Source organism: Gymnogyps californianus, chromosome 1, assembly GCF_018139145.2.
Source record: "Gymnogyps californianus isolate 813 chromosome 1, ASM1813914v2, whole genome shotgun sequence".
Lineage (NCBI taxonomy): Eukaryota > Metazoa > Chordata > Aves > Accipitriformes > Cathartidae > Gymnogyps > Gymnogyps californianus.
The window spans coordinates 102,465,991-102,483,063 of record NC_059471.1 but is presented as its reverse complement, the minus strand read 5'-3'; the positions used below and the strand labels follow the sequence as shown (position 1 = coordinate 102,483,063).

The 17,073-nt window shown below is 36.8% G+C and overlaps 1 protein-coding gene across 1 annotated transcript in view; it reads right to left on the bottom strand.

The window, feature by feature from the left end:
* Positions 1-17,073, bottom strand: part of GART (phosphoribosylglycinamide formyltransferase, phosphoribosylglycinamide synthetase, phosphoribosylaminoimidazole synthetase) — a 41,557-nt gene that overhangs the window by 12,871 nt on the left and 11,613 nt on the right. The window contains exons 3-14 of the mRNA XM_050915075.1: positions 15,737-15,832; positions 14,848-15,022; positions 14,040-14,151; positions 12,116-12,184; positions 9,972-10,097; positions 9,005-9,092; positions 8,502-8,587; positions 7,712-7,880; positions 6,883-7,114; positions 3,955-4,049; positions 2,653-2,762; positions 1,882-2,080 (exon numbers count right to left, since the gene is read on the bottom strand). Of these exons, the coding sequence (XP_050771032.1) occupies positions 1,882-2,080; positions 2,653-2,762; positions 3,955-4,049; positions 6,883-7,114; positions 7,712-7,880; positions 8,502-8,587; positions 9,005-9,092; positions 9,972-10,097; positions 12,116-12,184; positions 14,040-14,151; positions 14,848-15,022; positions 15,737-15,832 (1,557 nt within the window). The remainder of the gene's footprint in view (positions 1-1,881; positions 2,081-2,652; positions 2,763-3,954; positions 4,050-6,882; positions 7,115-7,711; positions 7,881-8,501; positions 8,588-9,004; positions 9,093-9,971; positions 10,098-12,115; positions 12,185-14,039; positions 14,152-14,847; positions 15,023-15,736; positions 15,833-17,073) is intronic.

The window sequence follows — 17,073 nt, the reverse complement described above, 5'->3', positions numbered from 1 at the left end:
CCTCGCTATCAAGTGGTGTGATGAGCTTAAGGCGTTTGAGCTGAATATTCAGCTATTGCAGAAATGCAAGGTAGGAATTTAGGAACATACTTCAAACGAGACTTTTATGAGATGATCCTATACAAAGACAGATCTACATGCTATGTGCATGCACTGTGAAATGAATGTGGGAAGCTGGAGCCCAAACTGAAATTTATTTTGATGATCCAGGCTACAGAAAAGCATTTCCTCCTTAGGTTCAGAGTTACTGCCTCATCTCTGTCCCTTCTTTTCTGAGAGTGCCAGAAATTTGGAGAACTAATCATGGTTGTTTTATTTATGAGTTCGGACTTATTTTTATATTAGCACAAAAAGATATTTGCTAACCCATTTACAATTTTGAGAAATTATTCTCTGGTAATTAATTTACAACATTCAAAGCCCTTTGTAGTTTTAAAGTCTTCCAATCGGAAATAAAATGTTGAAGTTTCAGTAAGTAATTTCGTAGTAAGATTTCACATAACATGTACTTATGCTGAAGTATGAATGGTTTAATTATATTTGATAAACTGAGAGAACACCTTAAGACAAATATAAAGCTGACTAACAGTTCATGCAGAAAAAATTAAACCAGAACATAAACAGCCTCTTGTTCAAAACTTGTAACCTACCTCAAAATGACACACTCTCACTTAGAAAATACTTTTGTTACTAACTTTCTTAAAGAATTGGAAAAAAGGACAGAATTACTGTATTACCCATTATAAAGTGGTACCTAAAGTAAGACACTTGAACTGTCATTTGTAGTCTCAAATTAAAGGTCTTTTTTGAAAAATCAAGGTAATTCTCCACGTTTGTTTTTATAAAAAAAGAAGGAAAAAAACCCCTATGTGAGGAAATGGAACTTTCTGGGTTTCACTGCTTTAAAATTTAACCCTGTGTTGTACTCCTTTCATAAACTAAAGACATATACAAAAGAATGTATTTTTCACTGACCTAGAAATATTTTTATGGAGTTGAACAGTGTTAAAGCTGTATTTTTTAAGATTCAAGAAGTGAAATATTGTATCATTTTCATGGATAACTAGATTACTGCATACCAGAATACATACGTAATTTGTTAGTAAAATGTATTACGTACTTGTATTATAGGGCTGAAGAGGAAAATGTTTAAATTTGAGTCTTAACATCTCAGAATATGCTCATCTTGGTGAAATAAATCTTCAGTAGACAATTTCGCTATTAATTTTGTAACTAACGAAACCTGGTTTCTTTTATGTTTCTGTCTTGTGGTTAACTTCTGTGTCTTAAGTAGCGAGCTCCAGCCGAAGCTTTTCTTGCATTCATAAGGACATTCTTGGGCTTTCTAGTTTTATGAAGCTTGTGGGAACACAATAGCTGTGAGATCTCTACCTTTCCTGTCAAATTTGCTTAAAATCAGCCAAGAGGTTCAACGGATAATATGTACACACACAGGGACGTGTCCATGCACAGTAACACATATAAATCTTGTTTCTGGAGGAAAACTTGAGGATTTCCTTTAGGATAAAGGATAAAAATAAACAAACCTATTTGGCATGTTTTAAAATTCACTTGAAAAATACAAAGAACTAAAATACATGAATTGTTAGTTTTCTAGGTAGCTGTTATAGTTACAAGGTTAAATGAAAAGATACGAATAAGAAAATTTATATGCAACTTCCTGAGCTAATGGCAACATTTGTAGAGTACTGTCTCCTTCCAGTGGGTAGAGATTATGTTCTCTGATAGCAAAGACTTAGCTTTGTTTTTTTTTTCACTCCTCTAAGATTCTTCAATAGAGTAGGAAAACAAACACATTAAAACCAATTATAAAGATATTGCATAAGATTTTTCATATCCTTCAGAGAAGAGTGTTCATACCCAAAAGAGCACATCCTGCTTTTTTGCAAGCTTCAGCTATTCCTGCAATGACACCCTGAGCCACTTCAACGTCAAGTTTGCCACAGGCAAAATAGTCAAGGAAGAAGAGAGGCTCCGCTCCTTGAGCCAAGATGTCATTGACACACATGGCAACCAGGTCCTGACCTATGGTGTCGTGTTTCTTACACACTTGTGCAATCTGCAAAACACAGCGAGAGAACCCGTCGGTTAGCTTTGAGAAACTGAAACACAAGCGGAGACTCTGCAATGGAAGGGGATCGAAATCACGCTGTTCCTCTGGATGCTTTTTGAGGAGCAGCTTCATTTATTATCATCTCTGTGAGCCTCTCCTAACGTTTTATTTTAGGAATTGTTACTTTCTTAATTGGCAAGTACAAAAGGCACTTTACGGAAGGGGATTGAACTGGAAAGGGTTTCATTGCAGTTTGCGTAAACACAATAGCAACTGTATAATTAAATGTTTTTCCCCATGAGTAATCTTTTTGAGGGTGGAGATTCTACCTTAATGAAATGGAGTCCCTGATTATGTACTTAATATTAAAAATGAGTTATTTTAAGCATCAAGTATGGCTATTTGCATGCCCGAAGTTAAACATATGTTTAATTCTTTTGCCTGAAGGAGGGCAATTTCATTTTTCATTCCCTTTTTAGAAAGACAAATAGGTATTTTTAAAAGACAACTGATACTTTCTGTTAAAACATTTTCCCTTCTGTGTTATTTTCCTTCCTTTACATGGATTTTCACATTACCTTGAGTTTTGTGCCAACACCATCAGTTCCAGATACCAAGACAGGATCTTCGTAACCAGCTGCTTTCAAATCAAAGAGGCCAGCAAATCCTCCAAGTTCCGCATTGCAGCCTGCCAGCCAGAAAACAGGAGAAAATAGTAAATTTTTACTTTCATGGGTTTCTGCAGGATCTCCAACACAACTTCTCTCTGATGTTTGTCAACATGACTTTGCTTTGTCACCAGGAAACTTTTCTCTGACATTTAGAGCCTCTTCACAGAGGCACAGGAGCTCCTAATCTTCTTATGTTTGCTTTGTCTTTTTTCTTCGTTATTACCTAAGGCTAAAAATCCAAAACTTTGTGATTGAACGTTCACTAATTACTGTGACTGATATATTTCACCCTTGCACTTGGTATTTTTCTGAAAAACAGAAAAGGAATTGTGGTAACAGATTGAAGCCCACTGCTTCCTGGGATAAGATGATAACTAGGCATTTTCCAACTGAAATTTCTTATCTCTTTGTTAATACCGCTACTTATAGTATATTAAGACTCCTTGTTCCTAACACTGGTTGTGATAGGTAAGTATGGTAACCTTAAAATTAAAATTCGTTAAATCCTAAGAGTGAAACAAACATGAGTAGAAAATACTATCAATGTTAAGAAATTACTAGTTCTACTAGTGTGTGTGTATGTATCTGTATTTTTCTCTCTATGTATATCTGATGTTATTTGAAGGTTCTCAGTTAATTTGAAGTAAAAGGGTTATTTCATAAATGAATGGTATTTTAAATCTATCAAAAGAATTACAAGGACTTGCTAGAGCAAGATGTGCCTGAGATCACAACAAAAAAAGGATGAATTTATTCCGTTTTAAGCAAGCAAAAGATGTGTCTTCCATATCTATCTCAAGTAATAGGTAGTATCTCTGAGGAATTCTGCATCTTGTAAACCTTTCTAAACATTCATCTACAAAAATTGTATAGTTCACTTTGCAAGAAATAATAATCCATGTAATCAAAAATAGCAGTAAATGGTAGGATTTTTGCTTGCATTTATCCTTTTAGAGTGCTGAACTCTATTCTCTAATGTTCATGACATTCAGGAGATATAGTTTAGAGTCATTTGGGGAAGAAAATCTGTAAATTTAAGGAAGTACGTTTTGAAGAAATCACAGGCACTTGCTTGCCGCAGATATTTCTTGTGTAATCTGGAAACACGCAGAACATATAAATATGAGCTTTTGTATCAAGATCAAGATCAAATGATAAGCCTCATTGCCATGAACTGACTGAAACAGGAATAGAAGGTACAAGTCTTACCTGACCTTGATGTGGCTGCAGCTAGGGGTTTAATTTTCTGAACCAAAGTATTCCCTGCTGCAATGTCTACCCCACTGTTTTTGTAAGTCAGGCCCCTGAAAGAATGTTAAAAAAAATGTTACAGCAATTGATTACTAAATGCACAAATGTATACTTTAAAATAACATTTACTTCTTCACATCATTGCATCACTAAGGGGATTAACCATTCAGAATCCTATTCTGCTGTCAAGTACCACTATTTTCCCTCTTGTACAATAACTTTGCTCATACAAAATGATTTCTAAGTATTGCAGTACTCATTTCAGGCAGGTTCAATGGCTCAAAGGTTCACCTTTTTGCTGTTTGGAACCTGACCTCACACATATACCTGAAGACAGGGAGTATTATAGCAAACAAAACTTCATGGATTTGCACCACAGAGAGTCTGCCATAAGCAGTATTCAAATAGTTCCAGATATCTTGAAGACAGCATCAGAGCATCAGTATCATATGCTATCCAGTCAAATACCAAGATAAAAACCAATCAAACAAAAAAAACCAACAATAAGGTAAAATAGGTGGAATAATGGATCTGATTTTGCAAGGTCTGAATCCCTGGTCCAGATACTGAGATGTCAGTAGTATAGCTCCTATGCTTAAAACAAAACGTATACAAAAATGCCCTGCTAAATCAGAACACCTCAGCACCGTGCAGGATCAAGCTCAAGTCAGCTTTTCAAAACAGAAGTATCACATAAACCAATAGTCCTCTATGATACTTTGAGAGTTTTACAACTGTAGCTTAAAGATTGCCTCTCCTTATTACCTGGAATGATACCACCACAAAACCAGCCACACTTCTTTCTTACTTAGATGGACTTTCTATTACAGTATATTTTTTAAAGTTTAGTTAAAAAGACCTAAGTTTCTAAGGTCCATTTTAGCAATCTAGAAAGAAATGTCCATAAGTTCCGGGTGTTTTTTTTATATACAGCCATACAATAGAGAAAACACAGTTAGTACAAACTGGTATATGCAACTTGTCTGCCCATACGACTGACTGGGGACATTAAGTACCATCCCATATTTACAGAAGGACATTTTCATTTTGGAGATAGTGAGTGTAATGACTTCTAATTACTAGTTGTACCAAATGTATCTCACTCCAGTTAAGCAACTGTTATTTCTACACTGTCAGTGGCATGAACCAGGCTACCTGGTGCATCCCTCTTTTAGGTTGATACCTATTTTAGCTCTCTTACTGATGTGATTCAGTATTAAGTTTAAATTCTAAGGGTGAAAACCAGTATTGATTAAAAGGACAAATACAACAAAACAACTGGCCAAAGAGCGGTGCTACCAGGAAAATACAAAGGTATCTGCACTCACATTATATCACTGCTCAAAAATTTGCAAGAGGAAAATAATTATAAGAAGCAGCTGTTCAGCCTGTGAATAAGACTCATGGAAATACTAGCCTGCAATAACAAGAGACCAAAGTCAGGCCCTTTCAGTCTGAATATGATAAGTATTCAACATATTTTCACCTTATTTTTAAAAGCATGGTATCTACTTTGATTCTTTAAATGTATCTTTAATTCTTTAAATTTTCTTAAATATGTTTTATTAAATAAACATTCTGGATATTTTCACGAAGTGAAATGCATAGGACTTAATCCTGCAAAGCTGCCAAGACGAGGTGCGTCCCCAACTTTACAGAGCCAGCCATCACCCTTCCTTAACTGTATGCAACAGAGTCCAAAGTGAAATGTGCCTGACTGTTTGTTGTTCCAATTTTAGGATGTCTGAGCAAAAGCTGGTGCAGACTCAAGGACAGTGAAACAGGCGCTGACTGTAAACAGTTCCCAGGAGTCTCCTTCATAAGCTAGGGATCCTCCCAGCATACAGGCACTCCAGTCAAGAAACTTGCTGGCTATGGCCCATGAACTCAGTGTTTTAGAGAACTGTTCATTAAAGTACCTTCTTCTCTTGCCTCACACACTGACCTGATTTTTTTCTACTACAATACAAATACCAATTACACATTTTCACATAAATTTCTCAAAAGATGCACAGTACTTGAGAGAGAAAGAAGACTAAATACGAATGCCCTTGTTCATTTAGTAAGTTTATTGATCACAACTTTACAATATACTAATCAGTATACACTGTCAGCAAAAATGGAACTCTTACTAATATGCTTCATAGACTACAAAATAACCTATTATCAAAAGTTATGTTTTGAACTAATTGGAGCATAGGCAGGCAGGTATACTTCATATTAGATAAAAATGAGTCTAAAAACCTGCAAGAAGCTCTCAGTAACATTAGAGAGACAGTAGGACACACTGCTTTAAAAAAACCCCCGCACCCATATCATCTCAAGACTGTTAAACCGAATACTGTGAAAATAAAAGGAATAATAATACAAAGGAGCGACAAATCCTACCCACGTTGTTAACCAGCTATTCCATTAAAATGCATATCCCAACAAGGCAGGTGTTTCAAGATCATTTTAACCATTTCTAAAAACTCTAAAAGGAACCAACAGAATAGCTCAAACTTTGTTCATATATACATTTCATGATATTAATATTAGACTTATGGACAATACAAATCTAGAGCAAAAGCTATGATTTCAAGCCCAAGAACCAGAAGTTCACCTTCCCTAAAACAGATATAACAGACAGCAACAGCACAAGTTATTCCTATATGCTCGTCACTGTAGTTTAACTCAGACTTGGGAGAATAAGAACATGGATGAGCGAGCCATCAAAAAGCCTGTTCCTTCCTTGGCTGGTCTTGCTTAGATGGCTTACAAGGATGGTAGTTAAAACTTGTCTAGAGTTATACATAATATCAACATCAGTTTATTAATGTAAACTAGTGATGTCTTTAAGTCCCTTTTATACCAGTTATTTCCATTTCAAGTATTTCAAATATCTACCTGGATTGTCTCAGGAAAGCTATAGCCCGATAACCAATGTCGTTTCTATAAATGGCACCCTTGAAGTGTATGGCCGCTACTCCCTTGTTGGCTTCTTGCAGTGCTGTCATTAGATCCTCTTTAATAGCAGTTACTGTAAGGACTCTTCCTCCACTAGTCACCACTTTGCCATCCTTCAGGGCTGTGCCTGCATGGAACACCTCCAATCCTAGTTGCTTAGCCTGAGAAAGTCCTGTGATTGTTGTTTAAGAAAATAAATGCAGAAAAATCAATTGATTAGAACATTCTCTATTAAATTACAAACGACTAGATATTCAGCACTTATTGACTGTGTCTACAAACCACAACTGAATTCAGTGTGATTATGCTGGAAAATAGAAATAAATTTGTAAAAACTACATTTTGAGGAGAGACAAGTCTGCTACTCGCATGCTCAGAGACACAGAAAGAGGTATTTCGCTGAAATATTTGCATACAACATCTAATTCCAGCTGGATTTTATACTTCACTGACATAGAGACCACAAAACATATCAGCATCAACATCATGTAAGAATCAGTGATCTGCCCAGAACTACTTTACTGCAACACATATTAAAGAAATGCTACAGAACTTAACAATATAGTGCGGAGAATTGAAATTGCGACAGGTGCATTACCAATAAACTTTGATGTGTGAAAATTCAGTTGTCTCTTGCTGACCCATAACCACAAGATCTGCAGTTTCTATGAATCTGAGTTAAAATGATTCACCTTCATCTGGCAAAAGAGAGGATGGAGAGAGGCCAGGAGAGGAATCAGACTTCTACAGTTTCTCCTGCTATATTTACCTGTTATTTCCAAACCCTTGGGATATGTTCCTGGATACCCTTCGCTAGCCATGACCACTGTCACAGCTGCACTGTCTTCAAACCAAACTGGCATGGAACTAGACAACTTTTTATTGATAACCGCTTGCATAACTTCATACAAATCACTTTTCAACAGTGGAAGAATTACCTACAAAAATACATATTAGCAAATTAAAGAAAACAATGTACATTGTTACATTTTCTTCACCGAGCTTTTAAAAATACTAATACAACTGTAAAAATAACATTAAATAAGTATGTTCATATACTGTATTTTCACACATATATACATACTGTGCATAATCTATGTACCTTTAAAAATACTCTTCCTTGAAGATAATTTCTATGGGTAAAGGAACTGCTACATATGGAGGGGAAAAGGCAAAGGCCAAATAACCCTATTTGTTCTGAAGAATAAAAATGAAGGGTTCTGTTCCACTTGTCAACAGGGAGTGGGGAAAAGAAGTGTTCACTTCTTTCATAACGTAAAAAAAAATCCAACTCCATTCCAGAAAAGATAGGAAAGTGCTGAGTTTCACTCAAGCTTACCCTTGTAAAGCCCGTATTTGAGTATAACCTGCTGAAATCTTCTCTGGAATGGAACAATTTCATAACAGACCTTCTGTCTTGACTCAACAAACTAAATATTTTAAATCTCAGTGCAATTAGCTAATTATTCACCCAAAAGTTAGTTAAGAATAATGGTAGATGGTAACAGACTTTTCTCCTCCCATAATGCCAAACTGTATCTACCTACAAAATAACTCACCTGACATTCTGGGTCACCAAATCTGCAGTTAAACTCCAGAACTTTAGGTCCATCTTTGGTAAGCATTAATCCAGCATAAAGCACGCCTAGAATAAAAAAATTATATAAAAAGCTATCTAAGCAACTGCATAGGTCATTTGGTTTGAATCTATTCGTAACAGTGTTAAAAAGGATGCCACCTGTGCTCATTTAAAGGTAGGATGTTAACACTTGAGAAATGTTAAAAATAAATCAGGCAGAAATAGTTGTGGTTACAATTTTGCAGCTTATTTTCAAATGTTTTCCTTTCTGTTCTTCCTTACTTGACAATTATCCACCGTTATTGAAATGATATCCATTGATTTCAATGGACTCTAAATCAAGCCACTGATACCAAACCCAGTTTCCAAATAAGTCAAAGTTATCTTCCTTAACTCACAGTGTGAGTTAGGCCTACAAAGAGGACAAAGTAAAAAAAAAAGTCTTTCTCCTTATGATTAAAAAACCCAAACTTTTGTACATACCAAAATAGGGGACACCTTCTTTCCTCATGCCATCAACAGTTTTCTGAAGAATAGTATCTCTTATTTTCTGCAGTAAATCTTTAGAAATCTAATAAAACAGGATTAGAAAACAGTGTTTGTAAAAAGGGAGTGCATGATTTTTCCTACTGTGATGGCTAGCATTTTTAAGAGCCAAGCAGAACACTTGGGTGGTCTCTTGCTCACTCCAAAACGTTTCATACAACGGAAAGCTAATATTTTTTTCTCTCTCCTCAGACAACATACCACAGCATTAAAACAATCAGTTTGCATTTCTTCAGACACTTTTCCATGCTTAGATCTACATGTGCAAGCAATCCCACTGGCTTCACTGGAACAAACCATTTGCACAGACATACTGGAATTTAGATAAGGCCTCGCAAAGACAAATCACAGTTGGGAAGTATAGTGATCAATGATCAAATTTTATTCAATAAACAAAATCAATAGCTTTATAGAGGAACAAACCCCATATTTTTTTGAAATAAAAAAAGAAAAATCAATGGCCATGACATAGCTGAAGAGAAAGCAAAGTAAGTCCTTTCGCAAATAGAAGTTCCTTGCCAAACAGAAACCAAACTACCTTAAGCCACAGCAAAAATTTATCATTAGCTTAGTTCGGCACAAGATAAAAATGTGGTTTTAAGCACTTGGTTCTAACGATCAGTATTTCGTAACACTTAAAAAAACAAATCAAAAGACAAGGTTGCAGAAATAACACCACTTCCACCTTTATAATGAAAAGTAATTCAGTAGAAATATCCTCCTCTTTAGAGAAACAAATTTGTTATGGGCTTTACTTGACTATGTCTGTTCTAGGCAACTCTTTCCATCCATAAGAGCCCACTCTCTCCTGTTCATCATGGTGGAACTAAAAATTCACACATGCTTTCAATACTAGAGTGTAGTACAGCTGTAGTGAAACATCTCCTTATCAATACATTTTTACCTGAGGTGCTGGGGAATAAGCTCCCATGCCTCCAGTGTTAGGGCCTTCATCTCCATCCATTAATCGCTTGTGGTCTTGGGCTGGAGGCATGGGAGCAATCGTGATGCCATCAGTGAAACATAAGCACTAGAAAACAAGAAGAATAATTAAAACACCAGTGTATGATTAAAATCAAAGTGCAAAAAGTGCAAATATATTTGATTTTCAGTGTTGCAAATGGATATTTAAGAGTATAAATTCTGTCTCCCTGATAAAACAAACTACAGTATTCTAAACATTTCCCTTTTCCCTCAGAAAGCAGTGCCTCATTTTATATGACCTTCCTACAGAAATTACCTTTCGTATAACATATAAAAAATTATAACATAACATCAGTAGTTGTACTGAAAAGAAATACTCAAAAGGTTAAAAAAGAAATTAAAATACTCCAAGATGGAAGCTACTTCTTCCTTCCCCCTTCCCTGGAAGGAAGGCATTACGGTCCTTTCAACATTTCCTTTTCCTTGTTGATAAAACTACTTACTTTTGAATTATTTATAAATTACTTTTATAGCGGATGTTTTTATCCTCAATATCTTCATAATAACAAGCCTGCTGGCATCTTCTGTAACTGGATGATGATGTTCACTGTCTGCACTACTGCTAGCAGTACTCAAAAACATTTTATAATGCTGATTAAAAAACAAGCAAGGATTGCCCTACAAAACCTGAAAATGCCAAAATATTAATATATTAAAAACTACGGTAATTTGTGGAAGGTGAATTATTTTGACAGGCAAGGCAAGCAGTACGTTTCTTCATTGTTGTCAGTCATCACAGGAAAAAACCCTTTAAACTGCGTGTTTATATTATTGTGTTATATTACAGTAAGTCTGCTAGTATTCTAAGGACTAATTAAGAGCATTACATACTTTCCACCAGAGAATGAAGATCTGGATAACCCCTTAGTTCCTAAAAAGGTCAAGCCAACCAGGAAGGAATAAGGATGACCAATATCTGCACATCTAATTTCTTCATATCGGGCAGGAAACCAGACTATGCAAAGATTGGCAACAGTTGGAGACGATCGCTTACTTTATAAATACCACCACCTCCAAGATGAATGTTCACTACATCCAGCATAAGTCAATTCCAGCTCCAGGACTCAGGAACCTGAGCTGTACTCAGCTGTTCTATGTTGTGTGATGCAGGTGTCAAGTTGCCCTGCCACCTCAAAACCTAGGCTCTAATTCTCCTTTTCTCCTTCACACTCTGCTAATTAAACCAGATATACTTTTTTAAATGAAGGAGCTGAATCAGCTTAAAATGAAGGAAATGTTCTCTCTACCTCTGAAGAGTAAATCAACACTGTCAAAACATTCGACGGCCTTTGGTTCCAGGTCCTTTGTCCCCGGGTGCACTTCCACATTGCAATATCTCTGGCAATGGAACTGGTTAAAGAGGATCCTGCCTGCGCCTGTCTTGAGTTGATTGTTCCCTTGCTCCAAAGGAGTTTACTGCTCCCTCATGATGCAGTTCAATATATTCCCTTCATCAGCAAAGCTGATTAAAGAAAGTCTCCATCCTCCCTTATTCCCAACCACTTCACCATCCTGTGCAGTGCCTTGCTCTGCACTTCACCATCCTGGTACTTGTACTGATTCAAATGGCACTGGGCTCTAAACCAGAACACAGAAAACATGCAAGGTGGTGGTGGAGTTGATTTCTTTGAAAAAAGGTCTTTAGGTTGTAGCTTCACGAACAGGTAACTAGTATAACTGAATCAAAGGCAAACAGCAGTGAAGAGGTAGCAATGTGGAAGGGAAGGGACATCTTATACTGTCTTTGCTGTCAGAGAAATCATAACACAGAACGGCGTGCTGAATGACACTCAAAATTTTTAAGGTTTGATTTTTTTTTTCCATGTGGCAACAGTTGATTAGTGTTTCAGTTATTTTTATTTAATTTGAATTATTTTAACAGACTGCAGGAAGTTTGGTTCTTAACACAGCTGTCTAATTAATACAATTTTATTTATAAACAGATAACTGTTTTTAATTTAAGTAATAAAATCCTACACACCCCTGCTGTAGGTACTTTCATAGTGTTTCCTAAATATTCTAGAACAGGTATAATCAAAGTGTTACAGTGAGATGCACACTTACAGAAACTTCTTCTCCTTCAAGAAGTTCTTCAACAACAACAGTTTCCCCAGCTGTGCCAAAAGTCTTATCCTACAGTAAAACCAAAATCTCTTTAGTTCTGTTTCAGTTATTTTAAACTACCCAAAATGCAACAAGAAAAAACATTTTTAATACGGCAAGAAAAATGCAGCACAGTTTTGAGACTATTAATCCATTCTCCACCCTGGGTATGTCAGCAACAGTAAAATCTTTGCTCCTCTCTTCTGTTTGTTCTTAAATAAATGCAGATTTTATGCTTGAATATTTTTAAATTGCAGATGATATTTATGACTTACTGAGCAATTCCTCATGCTCTGCTTTCTGAAGTTTGTACCCACGATACTGAGACTAATAGCAATGACTGTCAGGTCTATAATCTGAACTTTTACTTTATAAGTGTCGTGGTTTAATCCCAGCCAGCAACTGAGCACCACACAGCCGCTCCCCCCTCCCAGTGGGATGGGGAGGAGGATCGGGGAAAAAAAAGTAAAACTCGTGGGTTGAGATAAGAACAGTTTAATAACTAAAGTAAAATAAAATAATACTAACTAATAAAAATATAATAACTGTAATGAAAGAATGTAACAGAATATAACAAAAAAAAAAAGAGAAATAAAACCCAAGAAAAGACAAGTGATGCACAATGCAATTGCTCACCACCTGCTGACCAATGGCCCAGCAGTGATCCGCCCCTCCCGGCCAACTCCCCCAGTGTATATACTGGGCATGATGTTCTATGGTATGGAATATCCCTTTGGCTAGTTCGGGTCAGCTGCCCTGGCTATGCTCCCTCCCAGCTTCTTGCACACCTGCTTGCTGGCAGAGCATGGGAAACTGAAAAATCCTTGGCTTAAGATAAGCACTACTTAGCAACAACTAAAACATCAGTGTGTTATCAACATTATTCTCACACTAAATCCAAAACACAGCACTGTACCAGCTACTAAGAAGAAAATTAACTCTATCCCAGCCGAAACCAGGACAATAAGAAAGTGTAATTCTATAGAATACATTGGAAGGGGGCAATATTTTCATATTCCAATGCAATGTTTGAACACTGACTACATATTTAGGCAATTAAGAACAACCAACCCACACTGACAAGATACTTTTGTGCATCTGTAAGACTCTCTAACATACATTTTTTTTGTTCAAGACATTGGGCCACATGTTAAGACATCTATTTGTCCAATAATCATATGCACACATACACACACAACAAAATGTGAGTGCAGACCCTATATTCTGACTCTTGAAATAGAAGTGTGTCAGATAACGTCTCCTATGAATCAGCATAGCTCCACTGAATTGTAAGATGCTGTGCTGCTGACACCAGCTGAGGACCTGACCTGTATGCGTCTTGTTTTCCAGCTCTATGTTCCTAACTGTTCAGATGAAATTGCTTCATTTTGCTTCTTTTCAGATTTTGATGGTCCTAAAATATTTGTTGAATATCCTACCTAAATGTGTACTTAACTTGAAATAATTCCACTGGAATTTTACTACACATTTAAGTGCTATGTGATTGGAGTCCTAAAGCTGATGTTGCTTGTCAGGATCCAGCTCAATCACAGTGTCAATATTACAGCACTGTAGTACCTGTTTGATTGCAGCAGTCTCAAATGGTAAATCAAAAAGAAAGGAAATCCATATGGAAGTAAGTGTGGGTTTTCATTAAGAACGATTTTATTTTAGCTTACAAGAACTATGCCTAGAAAGAATACCCTGCCTCAAGCAATAAATATGACAGAGCTTCATAGCTGTCCAAATAATGGGTAAAAGATTTGATGTCTTTTAGCCAAGTTCCTATTACTTAGAAATAAAGAATATTTTTGAGACTCTGAGATGGTTAACGACTTATTTTTTGTGAGAACTCCTCCAGTTAGTGCATGACATTTCTACTCACCTGCATGATTTCAGTAACAGCTTTGCAGGCTTCTTCCTTGTTTGAAGCCACAATTACTCCTTTGCCAGCTGCCAGGCCACTAGCTTTTACAACTAAAGCAGGGAATTTTGCACTTCAAAGACAGGGAAGAGATTCAACAGTAAACACTCTGTATTGCAAAAATATTTTGTAGGCATTTTGAACATTTCAATAGTTGAAAGATCAAAATACTTATCAGTTTTCATAGCAACCATTTTACCTTATTAAATAACGCACAAATAAAAACCAGGCTTCTGTTGTTATGCTATGCCTGTGAAGGATTTCTGCTTCCTGTTTTTTCCCCACCACTGAATTTCATTACTGTTCTGAAAGGTTGCTTTCCTTTTAATAATTTACTGTTGTATCATTTTTGGGTCACCTGGATTGTATTCTGATGAGTAGATCATCATTCGCTGAGTAAGTCTCCAATGCAGAATTTATGTGTGTGGAGAAAAGGTACAAAGACAGCAGAACATATGACTATCAGACTGCAAGCTGGGTTTCCACAGTAGGCAATTTGAAAAAAAAGAAAAGCTTGTCCTATATTCTCCTGTAAACTGAACACTGAGATTTATTTTCATTTTAGAGCAGTAAATAAGAACCATTTAATTATCAGACTTATTGCAGTGTGATAGTGTCATTTTAGATTATCCTTTAAAACCTTTACAGATGTTCTATCACAGCCAAAAGTATTGATACTCTAGTAATCATTTGATTGTTTGTTTTGGATACCTAGCACACTGTACATTGCTGTAAAAAAAAAAAATTTCTAAAATTACAAGAATTTTACCTGTTAATAAAGCTACATGCTGCTTTAGGATCAGTAAAAGATTTCCATCTCGCAGTTGGGATCTCATGACGATCCAAAAAGGCTTTGGTAAAGCTCTTACTGGACTCCAGCTGAGCTGCCTTTGCTGTTGGACCAAAACACCTTACTCCAGCTGCTGTCAAGTCATCAACAATTCCTAAAAATGACAACACAAAAAAATTTCATAAATCACCAGATGATTTATAGGAGTCATGTAGTCCAAGTCTACAGATGCACTGATTTGTTGGAACAAGTATGTCAGGAATGATAAGCCACATATATCTATTCAGTGCCTATTTTACCAGATGGGCCTTAAAAGCATTCTTCACTGTAATCAGGAGCAGGCAACCCTGCAATATCTGGGGCTAATAAGATCTGCCATATTTGGTAAGAGATGACAATCCCCCCCTTGTTTTATTATAGCTTTTAGCTAAGAAGTCGACATTAGTCTTTTGTGAAGATTACAATTGTTGATCATGTAAAAGGTTAAAACAGAAAAATTATCAGCATGTTTATAAATGTTTTTTTTTTACCAAGTCTCAAATTATTGTTATTTCAAAAAATCAAAACTCCATAGGAAAATCAAAACTCTATATGGAAACACTTTGATACCCCTTTTACTAATCCTAAGCACTTAAAAAGAAACTGAACACTTAAGGTTATTTTAACTGTTATATTGTTCATACAATACCCGTCAGAAATTAATTTTCATCACAGCACAACCCTGAATTTCAGGGAAACTGCCACAGAGGATCTGTTTCCCTTCCTATTGAAGACAGATACTGCTGAGTGGTGCACAGAAGATGGGGACTAAAATTTACTTTTCTTCCTAAATTATGAAGGCTATGATTTTTAGCTTGCTTTCTCTTACCAGCAGCAAGAGGAACCTCTGGACCAACCACAACCAGCCTGATCTCCTGATCTCTGCAGAACTGGGCAAGTGCAGCATGATTGCTGACTGAAACAGCTGTCGAAGATACAAAAGGCCGGTAAGACTGCATTCATTACTGTTGCTTAGCACTTATTTATCACATAACACTGAAGCAGCATTTTCACCAGTCTCACATTCTTGAATGGCAGGTCACTGTGAACCTGGAATAGTGAGGCATACACTAATATATACACTTACACGCAGGCTTAGACCAAAATACACCACCAAACCCCCAAGCAAAGGCTGTGGTTTGACATGCATTGTCAACCCACCTTGCTCTTGAAGGTGAGAAAAAAAGTTCTGGGTTCCCCTACACTGCCATACAGCAAACTGGTCTCATCTCTAGGAACATCCTATTTGCCAGCACAAGAAGCACCGCGAAGGATCCAAGTGAAATACAACTCACAAGCAAAAAATATATATCTATTTTTCAGCCAGTCTCCTCCCTGAGTAGGGTCACCATGAAGCTTTACACATGTTCATGCCAGCACGGTGTAGGGGACAGGAACAAGTGGCTGGTGGTGGGACTGCAACTGCTTTCTTTTCTTTTTTCCTTCTTTCTGTAGTGCCAGCTAAAAATTGCTGCACTAAACTGACCCCACTGAAACAAAGGGGAATCTGAACATTTTTTCATACGTTAGGCTGAACTTAATAAGGGCAGGTGCTGTAATTATGGGTAAGGATATTTGGTCTTAGGTTTTTATGACCGTTATCTTCTCATAAACAAACATTTAATATGATGATACTCGGAATGCCAAAAATGGTGTAAACAAAAGAAAAAGCTTGCACGAAAGACAATAATGTCAATTCTCATGATAAAAAATTTACGCAAAGGCAATGCAATTCCACTGCTTTTATCAAGAACAAATAAAGCCAAGGTCTACAGAGGATGGGAACATGAACCCAGAGAGAGCCAAAAAAGCGGTGAGCGTGGCCCGGCGTGGATTGGCTGACCCTGTGGGGAGGAGACTAACACATCAGGGCACAAAGCTGGCAAAGGGAGCACAGTACAGCACAGCACAGACCCTCCTTGCAGCTGGACTACTTTGCTTTAAGTTTTGTCTGTCATCTCCTGTTAGTGACTATACTGGCAAGCATGCCAGGAGCTGATGGTCTCTTCCAGCTAGTTTCCGGGGAAGAGATGAGAGAAAGGAGTGGCAGTGATACAGCAGCTTCTGCTGGACAGACACAATTTTGTGTCGGTGCTCACTGCCATCCTGCCATCCTATATGAATAAATTGCCTGCTTCCACAAGAGAAGCAGCTATTTCTGCCTAA